The sequence below is a fragment of the Peromyscus maniculatus genome, chromosome 4 (assembly GCF_049852395.1).
Source record: "Peromyscus maniculatus bairdii isolate BWxNUB_F1_BW_parent chromosome 4, HU_Pman_BW_mat_3.1, whole genome shotgun sequence".
Lineage (NCBI taxonomy): Eukaryota > Metazoa > Chordata > Mammalia > Rodentia > Cricetidae > Peromyscus > Peromyscus maniculatus.
This window is the reverse complement of record NC_134855.1, coordinates 131,038,454-131,057,303: the sequence shown is the minus strand read 5'-3', so window position 1 is coordinate 131,057,303 and position 18,850 is coordinate 131,038,454. Positions and strand designations below refer to the sequence as shown.

Sequence of the window (18,850 nt, the reverse complement as noted above, 5' to 3'; positions counted from 1 at the left end):
CGTACTGGCTGCATTCCAAGCATCTCCTCAGAGGGCTTGGAACACACACCCTCAGATTGGGGGGACTACTACAGTTCAAAACTGAAAATAATTCAAAGGCACAATCATTAGTGAAAGCAGAAAAAAAGAATTGGGATACTATCAGCAAGAAAAAAACAAAAACAAAACCAAAAACCTGCCAATCCAAATTACAAGAAGGAATAACCCAGGAAAAAAAAAAAAAACAAAAAAAAACAAAAAAAACCTATACTAAGTAACAGAAGCCAGATGCAGAAGTCCATATAACACATGACTCCATTTCCATGGAATGCCCAGCAAAGGAAATTTACAGAGCCAGATATCAGATTAGTGGTGGTTTGGCTGTGGGAACAAGGGCCTGATTGCATCACTCCCTTGACCAATGTGAGGGAACTTGGGGTAACAGAACTGTTCTGTAACATTGTGTCACAGTAATGACAAGGGCATAAGTTTATACATAGCTAAAGGTCACTGCCCTGGACATTCACAACGGTGATTTGCAGTACGAAAGTATAGCTTAATATGCCTGAAGAAAAGGGAACTAGTTGGGAAGGGTAGAGGTGAAAGGATGTGGCAATGTGATTACAACTGGTGAGGCTGGGTGATAAGTGACAATGGCTGTACTCTTCTATGCTGGTGTATGCTGAAATTACTATAACAAGTTGGGCTTTTATTTTTGTTTGTTTTGAGACAGAGTTTTACTATGTAGTATTGGCTGGCCTGGAATTCCCTATGTAGACCAAGTTTGTCTTAAACTCATAGAGATTCACCTGCCTTTGCAGCCCCCAAACCCCAGTGCAGAGATTAAAGGCATGTACCAGCACATCCAACCTACAAGGTTTTAAAAGTAGGAATTACATATGCATAAAATATAATAGAGATAGTTTCTAAAACCAAAGACAAATTCTTCTGATAAATGGATTGGGGCAGCCAAGTGACTTATTTTAGCTTTTCTGGTTTTTCCTTTATTGTTATTGTGTGTCTGTGGTGTGCATGACATCTGTGCTTATGCGCTACAGTGTGTGTGGAGGTCAGAAGAGAACTGGAGAATCCCTTCTCTCCTTCCACCTTTGTTTGGATTCCAGGGACTGAACTCAGGTAGTCAGGCTTGCAAGGCAAGTAATTCAGTATTCAGCTTTTTTGACCCAGGTTTTAAAAAAAATTAACAAATTAAAATGTACACATTGGTTATGTATTTCTTCATATTTTTATATTTTCATATGCATTTTCCCATATACATGGGTCATCATTATCTATAATACATACATATTTTTAAAAAATTAAGACAGTCTCATATAGCCCTGGCTGGCCTTGAATTTGCTATATAGTCAAGAAACCTTGAACTTGTGATCCTCCTACCGTCATCATCCAGATGCCAAGATTACAGGTGCATACTACCATGACCAGTTTATACAGTGCTGGATGGAGGTGGAACCCGGGGTCTCATGCTTGCTAGGTCAGCACTTTACCAACTGAGCAACATTCCTAGTAATACATTTATATTTCTTTCTTTCTTTTTTTGTTTGTTTGTTTGTTTGTTTTTTTGAGACAGGGTTTCTCTGTATAGCCTTGGCTATCCTGGAACTTGCTCTGTGGACCAGGCTGGCCTGGAACTCAGAGATCTGCCTGCCTCTGCTTCCCGTGTGTTGGGATTACAAGTGTGTGCCACCACCACCTGGCTTATATTTATATTTCAAGGGAAGGAAATTCATTGCTTATAAAAATACCTAGATGGGAGACATATGGAATTTCCAGCATAGAAAATCTGGCCACCAGGTGTGCAGGTGATAACTAATTGCTCATAATTAAATCAACAATTCTAACCTTGGAAGAGTGTCCTAAACGCCCATGAGAGCTGATAAAAGCTATAAGTTCTAGCCAGGCGGTGGTGGCGCCCGCCTTTAATCCCAGCACTTGGGAGGCAGAGGCAGGCGGATCTCTGTGAGTTTGAGGTCAGCCTGGACTACCAAGTGAGTTCCAGGAAAGGCGCAAAGCTACACAGAGAAACCCTGTCTCGAAAAACCAAAAAAAAAAAAAAAAAGGCTATTAAGTTCTGATGTCAAAAGTCCCAATATGTAGGATGTTACATGATTTAAGGAGACTTGAAGACTTAGCAGCAGTTTATGGGTTCCTGAGAGCTTAACAGGATGTTGCTCCCTGCTTATTGGGAAATTTCTCTGTCTTGTTCTTTGACCTTTTTTCAAAATTATTATTATGAGATTATTTTATTTTATGAATGAGTCTTTTGCCTGCATGTGTATCTGTACACCACATGTATACCTGGTGCCTGAAGTCAGAAGAGGGCATTGGTTCCCCCAGAACTGGAATATGGATGTTACTCTCCAAGAACAAGTGCTCCTAACCACTGGGCCATCCATCCATCTAGCCCTGTCCCTTGACTTTTAACTGATCACCTCAGTAACTGTGATGAAGCTCAGTACAAAGCCTCAGGTGTGCCCAGAGCCCTAAAAGGAGAGTGAGTTCTAAGAGACCAGCAGCAGCCCAGTCCACAGCATTCTGCTTTACCTGGTGTCCAAGTCACAAGACTACAGGGGCAGCCTATCAAGGAACCAGATGATGGCAATCGAGAACTCTGCAGGTAATCTAACACTCCACCTCTGGCAAAAGTACCAGTGACCTGGGAAGCTGAGAAGCTCAAGGGACCTAAGAATCAGTTTCTCCCTCACTTTTTTTTTTTTGTTGTTGTTGTTGTTTTTGTTTTGTTTTAATTCTTGGGGTCTGGACATTGAGAAACAACACACTTCTCTACCCCTTAGTAACCTAAGGGAAGGATACTAGGAAAAAAAAATTCATCCTGCCAATTTTGCCCTTTTGAAAGCTGTGGACAGTTACCTTCTCTCAAAGAAAACGGGAGCTTCTCCTGAGAACTGAAAATTGTTCATTCAATGGCATTTCTGTGACCAGAGGTTAATTTCTTCTTTTCTGGAGCCCTCTCTCTGCCTCTCCAACTCTTTCCTATAAATCGCATCACCCAGCCGCCCAGCTCGGGCCAATCCTGACCCGGCCGTTCCTGCTCCTGCCCGCAGCGGGAGCAGCGCTGTTCCCACCGCAGACTGCTACAAAGCCTTCTCTGGAAACACGGCACCATTTTCAGGTCAGTTGGTAACTGCTCCACAGATGAAGGAACCCAGCCACAGGGGTGGGGGTAGGGAGGCCTCCAAGGCACTCTTTGCCAACAGTTAACTGAAATCAATTATCCAATCAGTGAAAGCTCCCTGAGAATTCAATCACATGTGAACGAAGGCTAAAGACCACTTACTAAGAAGCCCCATGGGGCTAAAGAACTCACCCAGCTACATGAAACCAAAACAAAATACCCAGAACTAAATTAGTTACTAGTGAGGAAAACGCAGCCTTTATTTCAGAACACATACCTGACAGTTGTGGAACAGGGACACACAAAGACACAAAACCTGCTGGGGAGTGAGGGGTGGAGAAGGTTAGGGAGGCCTGTCAAGAGGAAGTCCAGGTGAAGGCAACTATCTTCACAAAGCTATAGGCAGCCAGACTTATTCCTGAAGGAGAGGGCGTGCAGAAATTACTGTTCTTCCCTGCCCTCGGGGGTATTTACAAAGAGCTCTCAGCTACCCAGGCAGCTGGCCCAGACGGGGCAGGCCTGCAACCCTTCAAATCTGGGATTAAGGCTACAAAGTGCTAGGCACTAAGATTCATTATTACAACAAGTCTTTAGCTCATGCCCAGTTCAGAACTATGGGAATGGATTCAGTGTGGGATAGCGGGTAAGCTCTGGAGATGGGCAGAGGTGGTGTTGCATACCACTGTGAATGTATGGAATGTCCTGAACTTGTACGGATGGTTAAAATGGCAAATTTTATGTCTATTTCACCACAATGAAAATATTAAGAAAAAATTAACAGGCTTAAAGAGGCAAGAAGTTTGCTCAGTCACAAAAGTAATTCTACCCCCAGTTTGTATACTCAGCCTTAGACCTGAACCTCAAAGCCTGGGAGGTCTGTCAGTTGAAGGCATCGGATGTAGGTGAGAAATCATCCTGGACATATTGGACAGCACAGAGGAAGCAATGAAGAGGAATGGGGTGGAATAGAGAAGTCTTGGGCGTCCCCCACTCCATCTGGGGAACAATAGTGACAGCAAATGGTTCAGGGATCAAAGCAAGTTAGAAGGTAGTGCCCCTACCATCCATTTGTAGCCAGATGGCCCCGCTCATCCTGGGTTCTTCCCACCTCCCTGCCAGTGTCCAGACATCAAAACTCAACCTTCTCCAACATTCTGAAACCTGCTTCTTTAATTCCAAGATCAAAGGGGACCTTTTGTCCAAGTTGTAAAACAGACCAAGAGGCAACTAAATGCCATCTTCTCTGCATTTCCTGGGGGCTTAGGGCCTCCTTTAAAAGAGAAGCACATTAACCAAGGCTTGGTACAGGCACTCGGTTCCCAGGATACAGTGGTTCCTGCAGAATATGTGCCAGGTGAGGCAACTCAAGGAGCCAGAGAGAAAATATCCCCAACACAACACCCTGGAGGGAGCACAAGAATGGTGACAGGTACCATACAAATCAAACTGCACAGGACATTAGCAAAAGTAGCCTTCAATGTAAGTATTTGATGCAGAACGTTCCATTTGAACTTAGGAATCATGAAGTCTTTTTTTTTTTAAAAGGCAGATCTCTTTCTATAGCCCAGGCTGGCCTGGAACTCCCTATGTAGACCAGGCTGGTAGAACTCCCAGCAATGCATATGCCTCTGCCTCCCGAGTGAGATTACAGGCATGTGCTACCACCCCCAGCTGAAGTTCAGATATTAATGACACATATGACATATACATAAAACAGACCAAGAAAGCCAAATCCATTTGCCAGGCCACACATGAAATCAGCGACAATGAGCCAGGCTGTGGCCTCCTACTCCAGTGCTGACTGATGCTCTGAAAGTCCAAAGGAGACAGCAGCTGCCACCACATGAAACTTCCTGCCTCCTGCTCCAGGACACATCCAACTGCCCTATTAGCACCGCCTCTATTGGCTCCAAGGAACCCTGGTGTCAGTCAGTCCGTTACTCTGTCCTTCATGGAATAAACCCTTCAAAACAGGATAAACTGACCCAGGAACTCTACTACTAGGCATGCATCCCAGACCACTGAAAACACGTTTATGTAAAAATGCACACAAAGTTCACAGCAGTGTTATTCCAAACAGCTAATACATGAGACAGTCCCAATCAGCAGATAAAGAGATAAAGAAACTGTTCTATCCATACCACAGAATGGTTTAGCCATTTAAAAAGAAGAATAAAGCACTAGGAATGCTACATACAACATGATGAACTTTGAAAGTATCATGGGAAAGTAAATGCAGCTACATAAGAAAAACCACAAACTACACATTCTCTTTATATGAAATGAGGAAAGGTAAATCCTCAGAGCAACAGAAAATCAGTGTTTGCCAGGGACTAGGGGGAGCAAAGCCTGGGAATGACTATGAATGCTTCTTTTTAGGTTGATGAAAATGTTCTGGAATTAAACAGTCATTCTCTAAATACACCAAAACCCACTGAACTGTGAACTTTAAAAGAGCTCAGTGTTAGAAGCACTCACTGCCTTTGCAGAGGATGGGGTTTGCATCCCTGAACCCACAAGGTGGCTCACAACCATCTGTAACTCCAGTTCCAATAATCTCCTTTGGTTCCCTCAGGCACCAGGCATGCACATGGTACACATATATACATGTAGGCAAACACATAAAATTTAAAAAGATCTTTTAATAAGGAGCGATTTTGTGGTATATGAATAATATCCATAGAGATAAAACTATAATAAAAGCTGATACAGTGTGAAGGAGGAGATATCTGAGGAAAATAGAGTATTTTATGTGCCTATGAATGTACTCAATGGGCATTTCCCAAGTTCCATTAAAATATTCCCAAGAGCAGTTTTCTGTAATGAGATATGAGCCTGCTTCTCAATTTTGACCCAGCCAGATGAATTCTATCCTGTAACTTTATAGGGTGGTCTAAATCCAGGGCAGAAGGCAAACTCCTGGCTTCCTTTCCCTATAGCCAGAGAAGTCTTGCTCTGTAGATTCAGGAAACACTGTTGTGCTTAGCAGACCTTGGAGACATCTGCACAAATGGGGAAGAGCCATTCATGAAAAGAGAGGGAGGGGGAAAGCCCTTGACTGTATACCCACATCTCCAACTTTCAAAGCAAACAGCCTCCCCAAACTCCAGCCTGTTCCCATGGCCACTGAGTCCACCAGCTAAGTTCCTCTTTGCATGACTTGCCTCAGAAGCTGATTCACCCCAAATTAGATCTATATGCCCCTCCCAAAATGGTTGTGAAATAGCTTATGTGTATGAGGGCGTGGGGACAGTTCTGACTTCTGTGCAGTAACGTGCTTGGCACAGACCAAATTCACACCTACCTGTGACTCCACATACACCTCTATACAAACTTGCTTCTGTACCTTTTCACTAAACATGCAGTTTCTTGTGTGCCTTTTAAATTGCCTCTGCATACAACATATTCTCCATTTATATTATCTATTTATCTATCTATTTATTTAGAGCCAGAGTCTCTATAGCACTGGCTCTTCTGGAACTCATTAGACCAGGCTATCCTTGAACTCAAAGAGATCCACCTGCCTCAGCCTCCCAGGCGCTACATTCTCCATTTATTGAAATGCATTAAATTAGTTTCCATGGTCTGTTTGTACACTAAGAACAAGATGGCTCCCTTAATGTGTTCCCCTAAGGAAGTGAAGCCAGCCTAACAGAACAATCTATTTCAAAACACAGTACACAGACTGCAAATTGTGAGCTACAACCCACACCAATCATAAGCACACTTCTAGGAACCATTGTTCTTATCTGTCTCCAATCTGTCTTTGATCACAGTCTCCTGCCCCACCTTTCCCCAAGGTTCTGGTGTTCTAGCCTTCTGTATATTCCTTAGAGTACCACTGGATCTTCACACTTGCCATTTTCTTTGCCTGGGTCATTCTCTGTATGGCTGGTTCTTTGTGGTCAACTGAGCCTCAATTCATATCACTTTCTCTGAGGAGATTCTGACACTCAATCCCAGGTATGTCAGCACCAATCATCACTTCACCGTGCTGTCTTCAAAGCAACAGACATTATTCTACTTGGGCGCTGCTCACTGCAGGTTTCCTCCAATGAGAGAAACCCCGCAAGGGTGGGACCCTGACCCTCTGATAACTATACACCTAGTTCCTGGCACTAACTGGGCACTCAAATATTTGCTGATTAAATAAATGCATACTAGAAATACACACCGCTAACGTATAAACTCTTAAAACTCCGTACAGGGCTTGAATTTCCCAGTGCAGTGCTATAAATGCCACTTTATTGAACTCTCTATGGCCAAGAAAAGGTGTGACTTCCTGTCCTCACATCAGCCTTGCTCTGAAGGTGGTCAAGGAGAAAAAGGTTCAACATTCCACTCTGGGGATTTGCCCCACTTCATTCATTCAGACTGAAGCCTGAGGCCACAGAAACCAGCTAAAGCTCTGAAACATTTTTCCCCCTCAAACAGTGCCGTCAAACTCAGGCTCTTGTGTAGGCTCAGCAAGTGCTCTACCAATGAGCTACACTCCCCCAAGCTATGAAATCTTTTACCCGACTTCTGAGTTTATAAACAAAGAATTTTATTTAAAAAACAAACAAACAAACAAAAAAAAAAAAAACAGAACGAATAAGTTAGCAATCTGCTAGCAGAAGGGAATCCTTTCAGTTAATTAACCTGGCCCTGGTTAGAGTAAACCAACACCAAATAGTTTAAGCAAGAATTTTCCTTTGGTAGAGTCAAATGTCAACAAGCCTTTTCTGAATCTTTATCATTCACTACCAGGATGAAACAAAATTTATCTTCTGAGGAAGCAATATACAGGACCACCCAGGAAAATTCACTTTGGATCTTTGTTCTTATTCCTTGGCAAATAGAATTTGAGCTGAACTTCTCAGGAAAAAAAAAAAAAAAAAAAAAAAAAGCCAGTCCTTCAAAAACTTAACTCTGTGGTTCCATAACAGAAACCAGCAAGTTGTGACCCACTCTCCAGGCACAGTTCTGTTACCTCCACTCCCATCCGTAGAGAGACTTAATTCTAGTCAGCTTCATGAGAGTGAGCCGTTTACCTGTAAGGAGCTGTATGGCATGGGAAGAGGATGCAGACAGGGAGGGCCTGAGGTGTTTTTAAACGGTAGGACAGGCACCACCTCCATTATAATCACAGGACTACTTGTGAAAGTGTAGATTCCTGAGCATTGCCTAACCTCAAGGAATTGCACTCCTTGGGAGTGAGGCTCAGGAATCTGCATTTTAACATGCCTCCTCACCCACAACCCAAGATTCCCATGCACAGTGAAGTTTAAGAACCAATCGGACAAAAGCACTTCAGGAGAGGTAACGAGTTTTGACAGAAAGGCCGGAGGAGGGAAGGGCCCGGGGATGGAAGATGGGCACAGGATGCCCTGGTGTGGCAGCAATCAAGCGGGGTGCATTTAAGGACAGGGCTTGGGCTAAGAGGCTGCTCCGACGCGAGGCAGCATCCGCAGACTGGTCAAGAGGATGGGGACGCGGGGAGAGATGAACGAGAGGAGGAGCGAAGGCAGAAATAACGGGGGGTTCTCGGAAGCAGACAAGGCCCGGAGGTGAAAACTGGGAAACAGAGGTGACAAGGGGGCGGGAACGTAGGCCGAAATGAGAACCGCGGAGACATTAGCTGAGCTCTTCCTTCCCAGCGGCACCTCCCCTAAAACTCCAGGCCCTGACCAGCCTAGGTGGAAGCCAAGGCTGGAGAAAGGGGTTTTGTGAGAGGCCAACCCAGTCAAGGGTAACCCGAGCAGGGGTTCTGCAGGGGGCTGGGGACCAGGCATGGGGTGCCGGAAGGTCCTGGGCTATCCAGGGGGCCCTGCTCCAGGTCCGGTTCCCGGAGTCTCCTTCACTCACCATCGCCGCCGCCATCTTGGATCCACGTGTCGCCGTGATGACGTCAGCGGAAGTGGCGCTTCCGTGGGTACGGACTGTAAACTCCACGAGCGGGTCGTCTCGCTTCGGTTGCTTCTGTAGTCGCAGCAGTGAAGAGGTAAAGGAGACTTAATTTCTCCTTGGCAAACTGGTCTTAGCAGTGAGGTCTCTGACTAGGTGAAGAGAGAGTACCAGTGTAGCTACTGGAGCCATATTAACTCCTGGCAGACACCGCTCCTCCCTCTACTCCTTTTGCACTGTGGGTAATTGGGGTGTGTGCAAACATGCGCGCTGTCTGGATGCCATCTTTATTATTGGCAGAGAGATCCGTTGCCAGGGTTACCCGAGACTTTAATTGTGAGACAGAAGGCTTGGTAAACCCTCTCTGACAGCAACTGGATTCCAAGTAATTTGTAATTATGTGTTTAAATATTTATTTGACTATCATGTATCCCATGATACTGGTCGGTCGTAATCCCTATGAAGGTAGGACTCTGTCTTTCTACCTTGCCCTGCCTTTTTTACATCTGTAAAATGGGGCAGAGATTTCTAGATGACTTTCGTAATCGAATTACGTCGAGTATTCACTGATACAATCTTACATAGGAAGTATTCGATCAATAAATGTTATTATGTGACTGTGTACATTCCCTCACACAGACGGTGGGTCCCTCAAAGCACTTTGTTGAATGAGTGAATGGGTTATAGCGGAAGGACATCTTTTGTGAAGACGTCTTTCGTTGCCGTTTCAGAAAGTTGGTATAATCAGCTTGTTCTGCCTGTGTTCTGCTTCTGTAGCCCCGTCTGTTTGCCTGCCGGCTTCCCCGTTTGGAAACCTCCACTTCTGAGCTGTAAAAACCTTTATCTTCCTCATGTCCAAAGCTGATCGCCAGATTTTAGGGAGAGACCGCCAATGTACACGAATAAAAAAGGCTTGCTTTGATTAATTTGTCCATGATTTGGCCGGTGCTCTTTCTCCTCTTATCTGTGGGACTGACATGTCCTGGTTAGTTTTTATTGTTAACTTGGCACAACCTAGAGACACCTGGGAAGAGGGAACTCCAACCGAAGAATTTCCTCAATCAGTTTGGCCTCTGGGCATGCCTGTGTGGCATTTTCTTGATTATTAAATGATAACAAAATTCTTCTATTTTACTTTATTCAATTTTTTTTTTTTTTTTTTGAGACAGGATTTCACTGTGTAACAGCCCTGGCTGTCCTGAAACTCACTTTGTAGACGAGGCTGGCCTCAAACTGCTTCTGCCTCCCCAGTGCTGGGATTAGCGGCATGCACCACCAAGTTGGAAGGAGACATCTTCTAATGTGGACTTCTCGATTCTGACTGGCTTAATGTATGACGTGAAGCAAATCACTTAACCATCTTAAACTTCAGTTTCCAGCATTGGCTTAAGGGGTAGGTGGTAGCATATGCCTTTAACCTTTAATCCCGGCACTCAGGAGGCAGAGGGAGGTGGATCTCTGTGAGTTCAAGGCCAGCCTGGTCTACAGAGCTAGTTACTGGACAACCAGGGCTACATAGAGAACCCCTGTCTTGAAAAACAAAAACAACAACAAAAGGTGGAGGTGGGGCTTGGGGGAGGAGGGAGATGACTCGGGATCATGGAGAAAGACTTCATTTGGTCCACATATATCACTGTAAAGTGTGTACAGAGTGAGGGCTGTCTTCTCAGATGGATCCAAAAAGTTTTTTAAAGTGTAGTAACGACGTCTGTGGATATAGTTCACTTGGCGGAGTGCCTGCCTAATCCTTAGCACCACATAAATGTGGCATGCTAGAGCACAGCTGTAATTCCAGAACTCTGAAGGTAGAGGCAAGAAGCATTCACGGTCATCTTGGGATACATGAGACCTTGTCTCGATGATGATGATGATGATGATCGTGATAATAATAATAATAATAATAATAATAATAATAATAATAATAAGTCAGCCAGGTTTGGTGGCTTACACTGGTAATCCTAGCTCTCAGGATGCTGAGGAAAGATGGCTGTGGTGAGTTCAAGGCCAGCCTGCATTAATAGTGAGTTTTAGTCCAGCCTGAGCTATAGTGAAAGCCACTGGCTAAAACCACCTCCTCCCCGCCCCACAAAAAAAAAAAAAGAACACTCAGCATTGCTGAATGCTATAGCTCTTGCTACTGTGCCAAAACAGTTCTTAAGATGGTTAGGTCTCTCATTCTGCATCTTGGCAGGAACAGTTGAACTCTGACCACCACCGTGGTCAACACTGATCACCACCGTAGTAGATTCTTTTGCATAAATGTCTACTAACAGTCTTCTCCTTGTTTGAGCATCTGGTTCTCCCATCAAAAGGTGGACTTTTTCCCTCTTGTAGAATATGAATGTCAAGTTACTTGCTTTGACCAATAGAGTGAGGTACAAGTGTCTTTCAGTTCTGCATCTAGGCTTTAAGAGACTTGGCAGCTTCTTCCACCCAAGGGTATAAATAAGGCTAGGTGTTGTAGAATATTATTTTAAGATGTGTTACATTTGCTTATACTGTGGAACATTCGTTTAATAATGCAAAGATGTGTTGCATTCTTTTATGTTGCATTTGTTTAACTCTGTGGAGCTGTGATTCTTTGCCTGTCTAAAATACCTGATTCTAATAAAGAGCTAAATGGCAATAGCTAGGCAGAAGAAAGGACAGGTGGGGCTGGCAGGCAAAGAGAATAAATAGAAGGAGAAATCTGGGAGGAGAAGAAAGCAAGAGAACAAGGAGAGGAGGATGTGAGGGGCCAGCCACCCAGCCACAAAAGCCACACAGTAAGAGTGAAAGTAAGATACACAGAAGTAAGAAAAGGTAAAAGCTCAGAGGCAAAAAATAGACAGGATAGTTTAAAGTTAAGAAAAACTGGCAAGAAACAAGCCAAGCTGAAGCATGAACCTAATTAGTCTTAACAATAAAATCCTGGAACCAGACATTGAGGGTGAAAGTGGAAAGATCAGAGAAACAGAGCAGCCAGTCACTAGATACTTCTTACCTCAGACTGAATGGGGGCTCATCCTGTCTCTGCCCACCTTATATTCCTATCTCTACCTCCCTAGTGCTGGGATTAAAGGCATGCACCTCCTAAGTACTGAGATCAAAGGCATGAGACCCAAGTGCTGGCATCAGAGGTATGAGCTACCAACCACCACCCAGCTCTGTTTCTCTTTCAGACTGGTTCAATCGCATGAAGCCCAGGGGGCCTTGAACTCCTCATCTTCCTACTTCTTCCTCCCAAGTGCTGGGATTAAAGGTGTGTGGCACCACTGCCTGGCCTCTATGGTTAACCAGTGACTAGCTCCGCCCTCTGATCTCCAAGCAAGTTTTATTTGTCAGAACTCAAACAAAATATCATACAACATCAAGCTAAGGCCAGGCATTTATAATTAAGAGTAAGCCTTCATATGTGATTTATTTGGGAGCTGGGTGGTGGGCCCCCCCAAAAGAGCAAAAACAAACAAGATTTTGGCATTCCAACATGGGGCTAGAGTAAAAGAAAATCTAACAACAGTTAGGTGTCCTGCTGGAGAGCCCTTTGAAGAGACAGGTCCTCTTTGTTCCTTAAGGCATTCTAGAAGCTCCACCTGACATTACACATGAATGAAATTAGTTTGGAAGTTCAAACCTAGCTGAACTACCAATGATAGTGTGATGTGACTAACCTTATTGACACTGTGTAGAACAAAAGAACTACTTGGTTGAACCTAGTTGATTTAGGGGATGGCTTGTCATGTAGCCTGAAACATAAACCCATAAATGGTTGTGCTCATCACAACCATCCCAAAGAGCAGATATATTCCCAAAGGGCAGGGAGCTAGAACAACGGCAAGAATTTACCAGAGTCTTGCAGTAACACTGAATTGCAGACTTGTGACCAGTTCTACTGCAGCTTAAATCCTGGAAGTCTCTTACGACTACATCTGCTTAAAGAAGAATACTGACAGGGCTGCAGAGGTGGCTGCTCTTCCAGAGGATCAAGGTTCAAGTCCCAGCACCCACATGGCTGCTCATAACTTTCTGTAACTCCAGTTTCTAGGGGATCCGATGCCCTCTTATGGCCTCTGCAGGCACCAGGCATGCAAATGGTGCACAGCCATATATGCAGCAAAATACCCATATACATAATGTAAAAGAATATATTTATAACAATAAATAAATATATTTGAGACAGCATTTCTCTGTGTAGTCTTAGAACTCACTCTGTAGACCAGGCTGGCCTCAAACTCAGAGATCCACCTGCCTCTGCCCCCTGAATTCTGGGATTAAAGGTGTGTGCCACCACTGCCCAGCTCCAATACTGTCGACTTTTAAACATTTTTATTACATATATTACATATTTCGTGTGTGTGTGTGTGTGTGTGTGTGTGTGTGTGTGTGTGTGTGTTTGAGTGTGCACGTATGACTATATGCCTTGTTGCACATACAGAATTTAGAGGACAGCTTTCAGCGGTTAATCCTCTCCTTCTACAATGAGGGGCCCAGGGATTGAACTCAGATCTTGAGGCTTGACTGCATGTGTCTTTATTCACCGAACCATCTGGTCTGCTCAGTATTGTAGATTATGTTCACAGCATGTATTGTCTATTGCTGTTACATTATAACCACAAACATATATGCTAGTTTGAAACTCTCAGCTTACTTAACATAGTTGCTCAAGTCACTGATGAGCAGAGTCCTGACAGGTCTTCATTATTTTGAGTTTCATCTCTTGTTGTTCTCTGCGCTAAAGCAGTTTCTCAATTGCACAATCTCCACCTCAGCTTCCCTAGTGCTGGGATTATAGGCATGTGCTGCCATACCTGGCATTCTCTCTCATATCATTCATGAATAGGAACAAGTTCTAAACCTGTATTCATGTTGGAACTCTGTCTAGAAAGGGTATGGCATCAAGCAAGTTAACATCATGAATATCTGAAGCTTTTTCAGTGAGCAGTCTGGGAAGACACATTTCTTAGAGCAATAGTTCTCAACCTTCCTAATGCTGTAACCTTTTAATAAGTTCTTCATGTTGTAGTGACCCTCAACCATAAAATTATTTTCATTGCTACTTCATAACTGTGATTTTGCTACTGTTATGAATTGGAATGTAAATATCAGTGTTTTCTGATGGTCTCAGGTGACCCCCCCAAAGGGTTGCGGCCCACGGGTTGAGAACCGCTGCCTTAGAGCCTGCCCATCCAGGAGAGGAAGCTGGACTCAAAAAAGGAGCACTGCTCCCAAAGGGTCTTAATTCCATGGCACTTTCAGCATTCTGGGAACACTAGCCCCCAAGGCTTTTGCAGTATAAAATATACATAATACATACATCCCAGGCACAGCAATGCATACCGAGGCAGAAGAAAGCCCAGCCCATTCTAGGAGGTCAAAGCCAAGGGCTGGACAGACCAAGCTGATGTCAGTTCTCAACTCTCCTCGGGGACTTAGCCTCCACCCAGCGTTATCATCCTTTTGGTTCCTTCATCTTCCTCAGAGTCTAGTATGGCAGCTAAAGAAAGCTGTTATAGGCAGAAGGCAGAGGTAAAAAATAAGGGACAAAGAGCCTAAATCAGCTGACGTGTAAAAAGATAGGAATGCCCCCTGCTGTTTCCACTCAGCTCACAACTACCTGTAACTCCAGTTCCAGGGGACCCAATGTACTTAATATACTCTTCTGGCCTCTGTGGGCAACACACACACACACACGCACACACACCACATCTTTATTTATTTAGCCAGTATGGTGGTGTACACTCTTAATCCCAGCACTTGGGAGGCAGAGGCAGGCAGATCTCTGTGAGTTTCAGACCAGCTTGGTCAACACAGTGGGTTCTGGGCCAGCCATAGCTACAGAGAGAGACCTTGTCTCAAAACAACAGCAACAATAACAACAACTGTGGTAGAACTTTCTCTTAGGTACCACCAGCTCACAAATAATGACAGGGAGACTTATTATTAATTATCAAAGCTTGGCCTTAGCTTAGGCTTTTTCCCAACTAACTACTAACTCTTATAACTTATTTAACCCATATATTTTCAATCTACATTCTGCCATGTGGCTCGGTTACCTCTACTTTGTACTGTATATCTGACCCCTTCAGTGTCTCCCTGGCATCTCACATGTGCCTAGATTTATCTCTCTCTTCTTCTCTCTTCCTGGAAATCCCACCTATCTCTCTTGCCTAGCTATTGCCCATTCAGCTCTTTATTAAACCAATCACAGTGACACATCTTCACACAGTGTGAACAAATATTCCGCAACAAACAACAATAATATAATATAATATAATATAATATAATATAATATAATATAATATAATATAATATAATATAATATAATATAAAATTGCATCATTTCCCCTTTCCCTTTCCTTCCTTCAACCGCTCCCATGTATCCCTCTTGCTCTCAATCAAATTTGTGGTCTCTTTTTCTTTGATTGTTGTTACATATGTGTGTTTGTATATGTTCCTAAATATATAAATACAACTGTTTAGTCTGTATAACGTTATTTGTATGACCCTTTGTGTTGGATAACCAATTGGTGTGCTATTCCCTGGAAAGACTGTTTCTCACACTCTCAGCTTTCCTTAGTTGCCTTTAGTTCTTTTTCTAGGTTTAAAATTAAATCTTTAAAAACAAAAAAGGTCTGGAGAGATGGCTTAATCATTAAGAGTATGCGCAGTCCTTCCAGAGGAACCAAGTGTGATACCCAGCACAAATGTCAGACGCCTCACAACTGCCTGTAACTCCAATTCCAGTGACCCAATGCCTGTAATCTGTTCAGGTACCCAAACTCACATGCAGATACTCATACACAGACACATACACACATACCTGTGATTAAAACTAAATCTGTAAAACTAATAACAAGAAAAAGACTCCGGAAGCCATAGGGCGTGGTGCATGTTTGTAATCCTGAAATCAAGAGGAACAGCCAAGAAGCTCACTAGTCTGGACTACATAATGCTTCCCAGAGGGGCCTCTGCCGTGTCCTGTCTCCTGTCTCGAGAGTGTGGGTGAAAGTGGGGCTCCATAAAATGACTTCATTCATTTTTACTTAAAATCCTTGACCAGATTTTTTTTTAAAATTTTATTTTATTGGTGTTTTGCCTGCATTATGTCTGTGTGAGAGTGTTGGATCCCCTGGAACTGGAGGTACAGACAATTATGAGCTGCCATGTGGGTGCTGGGAATTGAACCCAGGACCTCTAGAAGAACAGCCAATGCTCTTCACCACTAAGCCATTTCTCATTAATTCCATGTCTTTGTTTTGCTTTGAGAGGGAGAATTAGTATGACTTTCATCCTAAGTGATCACGTGGCCCTGAAAAATAAATGTTTTTTCCTAGAAGAAGCAGACTGGATATGAAGACAGCAGGCAATCCCTGCAAACCCTTGAGAGGGAGGGAGCACAAAGGGAAAATTAATCGAGCCTCATGTCACAATATACCATGTGGGGACAGACGCATGAAGAAATTGAGGCCCCAGGTAGGGAATATGGAGGTAGATTCGTTACAGATCACAGGGTAAGATGAACCAAATGCTGCTCCTGCACCTTGGCTCAGTGGCACTCAGTTGAAGTAGGCCACCTGTGACCTCCCTTCCTGCCGCCACCTCCTAGGGGATGAATGGTTACTGTTTTCCTGCAGAATGGGGAACAAGAGATGTGTCCCCACATTTTGTGGTTTGTTTAATAGATATAAGATTTTTTTCTTTTGAGACAAGGTCTCACTATATAGCCAGGAACGCTACACCAGGTAAACCAGATTGGCCTTGAACTCACAAAGATCCACCTGCCTCTGCCTCCCAAGTGCTGGGACCATACCCGACCTAGACTTAATTTTTTTAACATCAGTACTATGATTTGAATGTGTCCTCCAAAGCTCATGTATTGAGAACTTAATCTCTAAATGCAACAGTATCTAAAGACCTGACATTTAAGGGATGAAAGGGAGCAGGGGATATAGCTCAATTGGTAGAGTACTTGCCTACTAAGCATGAAGTCCTAGGTTCATTTCCCAATACTGTGTAAACCTTTGACGCATGCCTGCAATCCCAGCACTCAGGAGGTGGAGGCAGGAGGACCAGAAGTTCAAGGTCATCTTCAGCTACAGAGCAAGTGCCAGGATACCCTGGGAGCTCCTGTCTCAATGGACAAACAAGAGGGTTGGTTCCTGATGGGAGGATGGCTTTGGGCCCCTACATACCCATGCACCTTTACAGGTGCACTTCCATTTTCAGTGGGATGATACAAGAAGACCCTTGCTATATGCAGGCCCTCAACCTTAGACATCTCTGCCTCTAGAGCTTTTTATTTTTGGATATGAAATGCTTCACAGATATATGTGCCATCCTTGCATGGGGGCTGTGCTAATCTCTTTATTGTTTCAGTCTTATTATACATGTTGCTGAAGTGAGCGTTCTGCCCCTAGAACTCCTAAGAAATAAATTTCTACTCTTTACAAATTACTCAGCCTCAGTAATTCTGTTAGAGCAATACCAAATGGACTGAAGCAAATTTAGGTGTATTGAGTGGATAGAACAGAGGTCCATGTAACTTTCCATCCTAGACTTGGTTTTTTCCCTGTTATTAACACCTTGCATGGGTGGTCCATTTGTGGAAGCTAATCAACCAGTAGTGATGTATTACCAACTCCAGTCCATACATTACCTCAGGGGCTCCTCCTTCTCCTCTCCTTTTCCTTCTTTTTTTTTTTTTTTTTTTTTTTTTTTTTTTTTTTTTTCTGACAGGGTCTTACTTTATAGCTTTAGCTGTCCTGGAACTCACTATGTAGACCAGGCTGGCCTCCAACTCACAGAGATCCACCTGACTCTGCCTCTCGAGTGCTGGAATTAAAGGCGTGTGCCACCACACCTGGCTTTGGGTCCACTCTTTGTTTTGTTTTTCGAGACAGGGTTTCTCTGTGTAGCTTTGCGCCTTTCCTGGGACTCACTTGGTAGACCAGGCTGGCCTCGAACTCACAGAGATCCGCCTGGCTCTGCCTCCCGAGTGCTGGGATTAAAGGCGTGCGCCACCACCGCCCGGCAGGTCCACTCTTTGTGACGTACTTTCGATGAGTTCTGACAGAGGCTTACTTGGTAAGTAGCCTATGCTATGGTACCGTACAGAACAGTTCACTGCCCTAAAAACTACCTGTGTTTTCTTTGTTCCTCGATTCTTTTTCTCAAATTCTTAGCAACTGTCCCCAAGGTTTTCCATTTTCAGGATGTCATGTAGCTGAGATCTATAGAGGGTAGCCTTTACAGACTGGTTCTCCCCCACCCCGTTGTACTGGGGGTGGAACCTAGGACCTTGTGTATGCCAGGCAAAGGCTCGACCACTGAGATCCCCAGAACCAACTTGGCTTCTTCCAGGAATTTCGTAAGATTCCCTTCTCTCTTTTTGTGGCTTAATACCTGATTTCTTTTTAGTGCTAATCATCCATTACAGAGTTTCCTTATTCCCCTTTGAAAGGCCATCTGCTTGCTTTGGTAACAATGAGGGAAGCTGCTCTGACTGTGGATTCCTGTGTGGACACGCATCTTCGACTCATGCAAAACAGCAGGATACCCAGCTGATGACTCATACAGTTAAGAGCTTGTTTAATTTTGTAGAAGAAATATTGGGTCATCTTCACAAGTGACTGTGAGGTCCTGAGTTCCTGCAGCACTGAGCGACTGTGTCCTGCAGCTGGGTTTGGTGTCCTCAGCATTTGGAGTCTCAGTCACTCTAAGTGTGTTCTTGTCATTTTAGTTATTGTCTCCTCAATGACACATGATGTAGAACATCTTTCTCATGCTTATCTGCTGTCTGTGTGCCTTTCAGGAGGAGCTTTTTCCAATCGTGCTCATTTTGAAATTGAG

The 18,850-nt window shown here is 43.9% G+C and overlaps 1 protein-coding gene and 1 non-coding gene across 6 annotated transcripts in view; both read right to left on the bottom strand.

Annotated features, from left to right (window-relative positions):
• The window catches only part of Tm9sf4 (transmembrane 9 superfamily member 4), a 45,573-nt gene extending 36,247 nt beyond the window's left edge, over window positions 1–9,326 (bottom strand). Inside the window, exon 1 of one of the 5 annotated variants that reach the window (XM_006985469.4) lies at window positions 8,984–9,326. In XM_006985469.4, the coding sequence (XP_006985531.1) occupies window positions 8,984–8,998 (15 nt within the window). In that variant the 5' untranslated portion in view covers window positions 8,999–9,326. Of the gene's footprint in view, window positions 1–8,108; window positions 8,136–8,983 lie in introns of those variants that run through there. The other 4 variants (XM_006985470.4, XM_042276500.2, XM_076570870.1 and 1 more) reach the window with 4 other exon arrangements.
• A 7,977-nt stretch (window positions 9,327–17,303) lies between these two features.
• Window positions 17,304–17,407, bottom strand: LOC121829206 (U6 spliceosomal RNA). Its single transcript, XR_006071990.1, has one exon. It is a non-coding gene; the product is annotated as a U6 spliceosomal RNA (small nuclear RNA).
• Window positions 17,408–18,850: the final 1,443 nt, after the last annotated feature.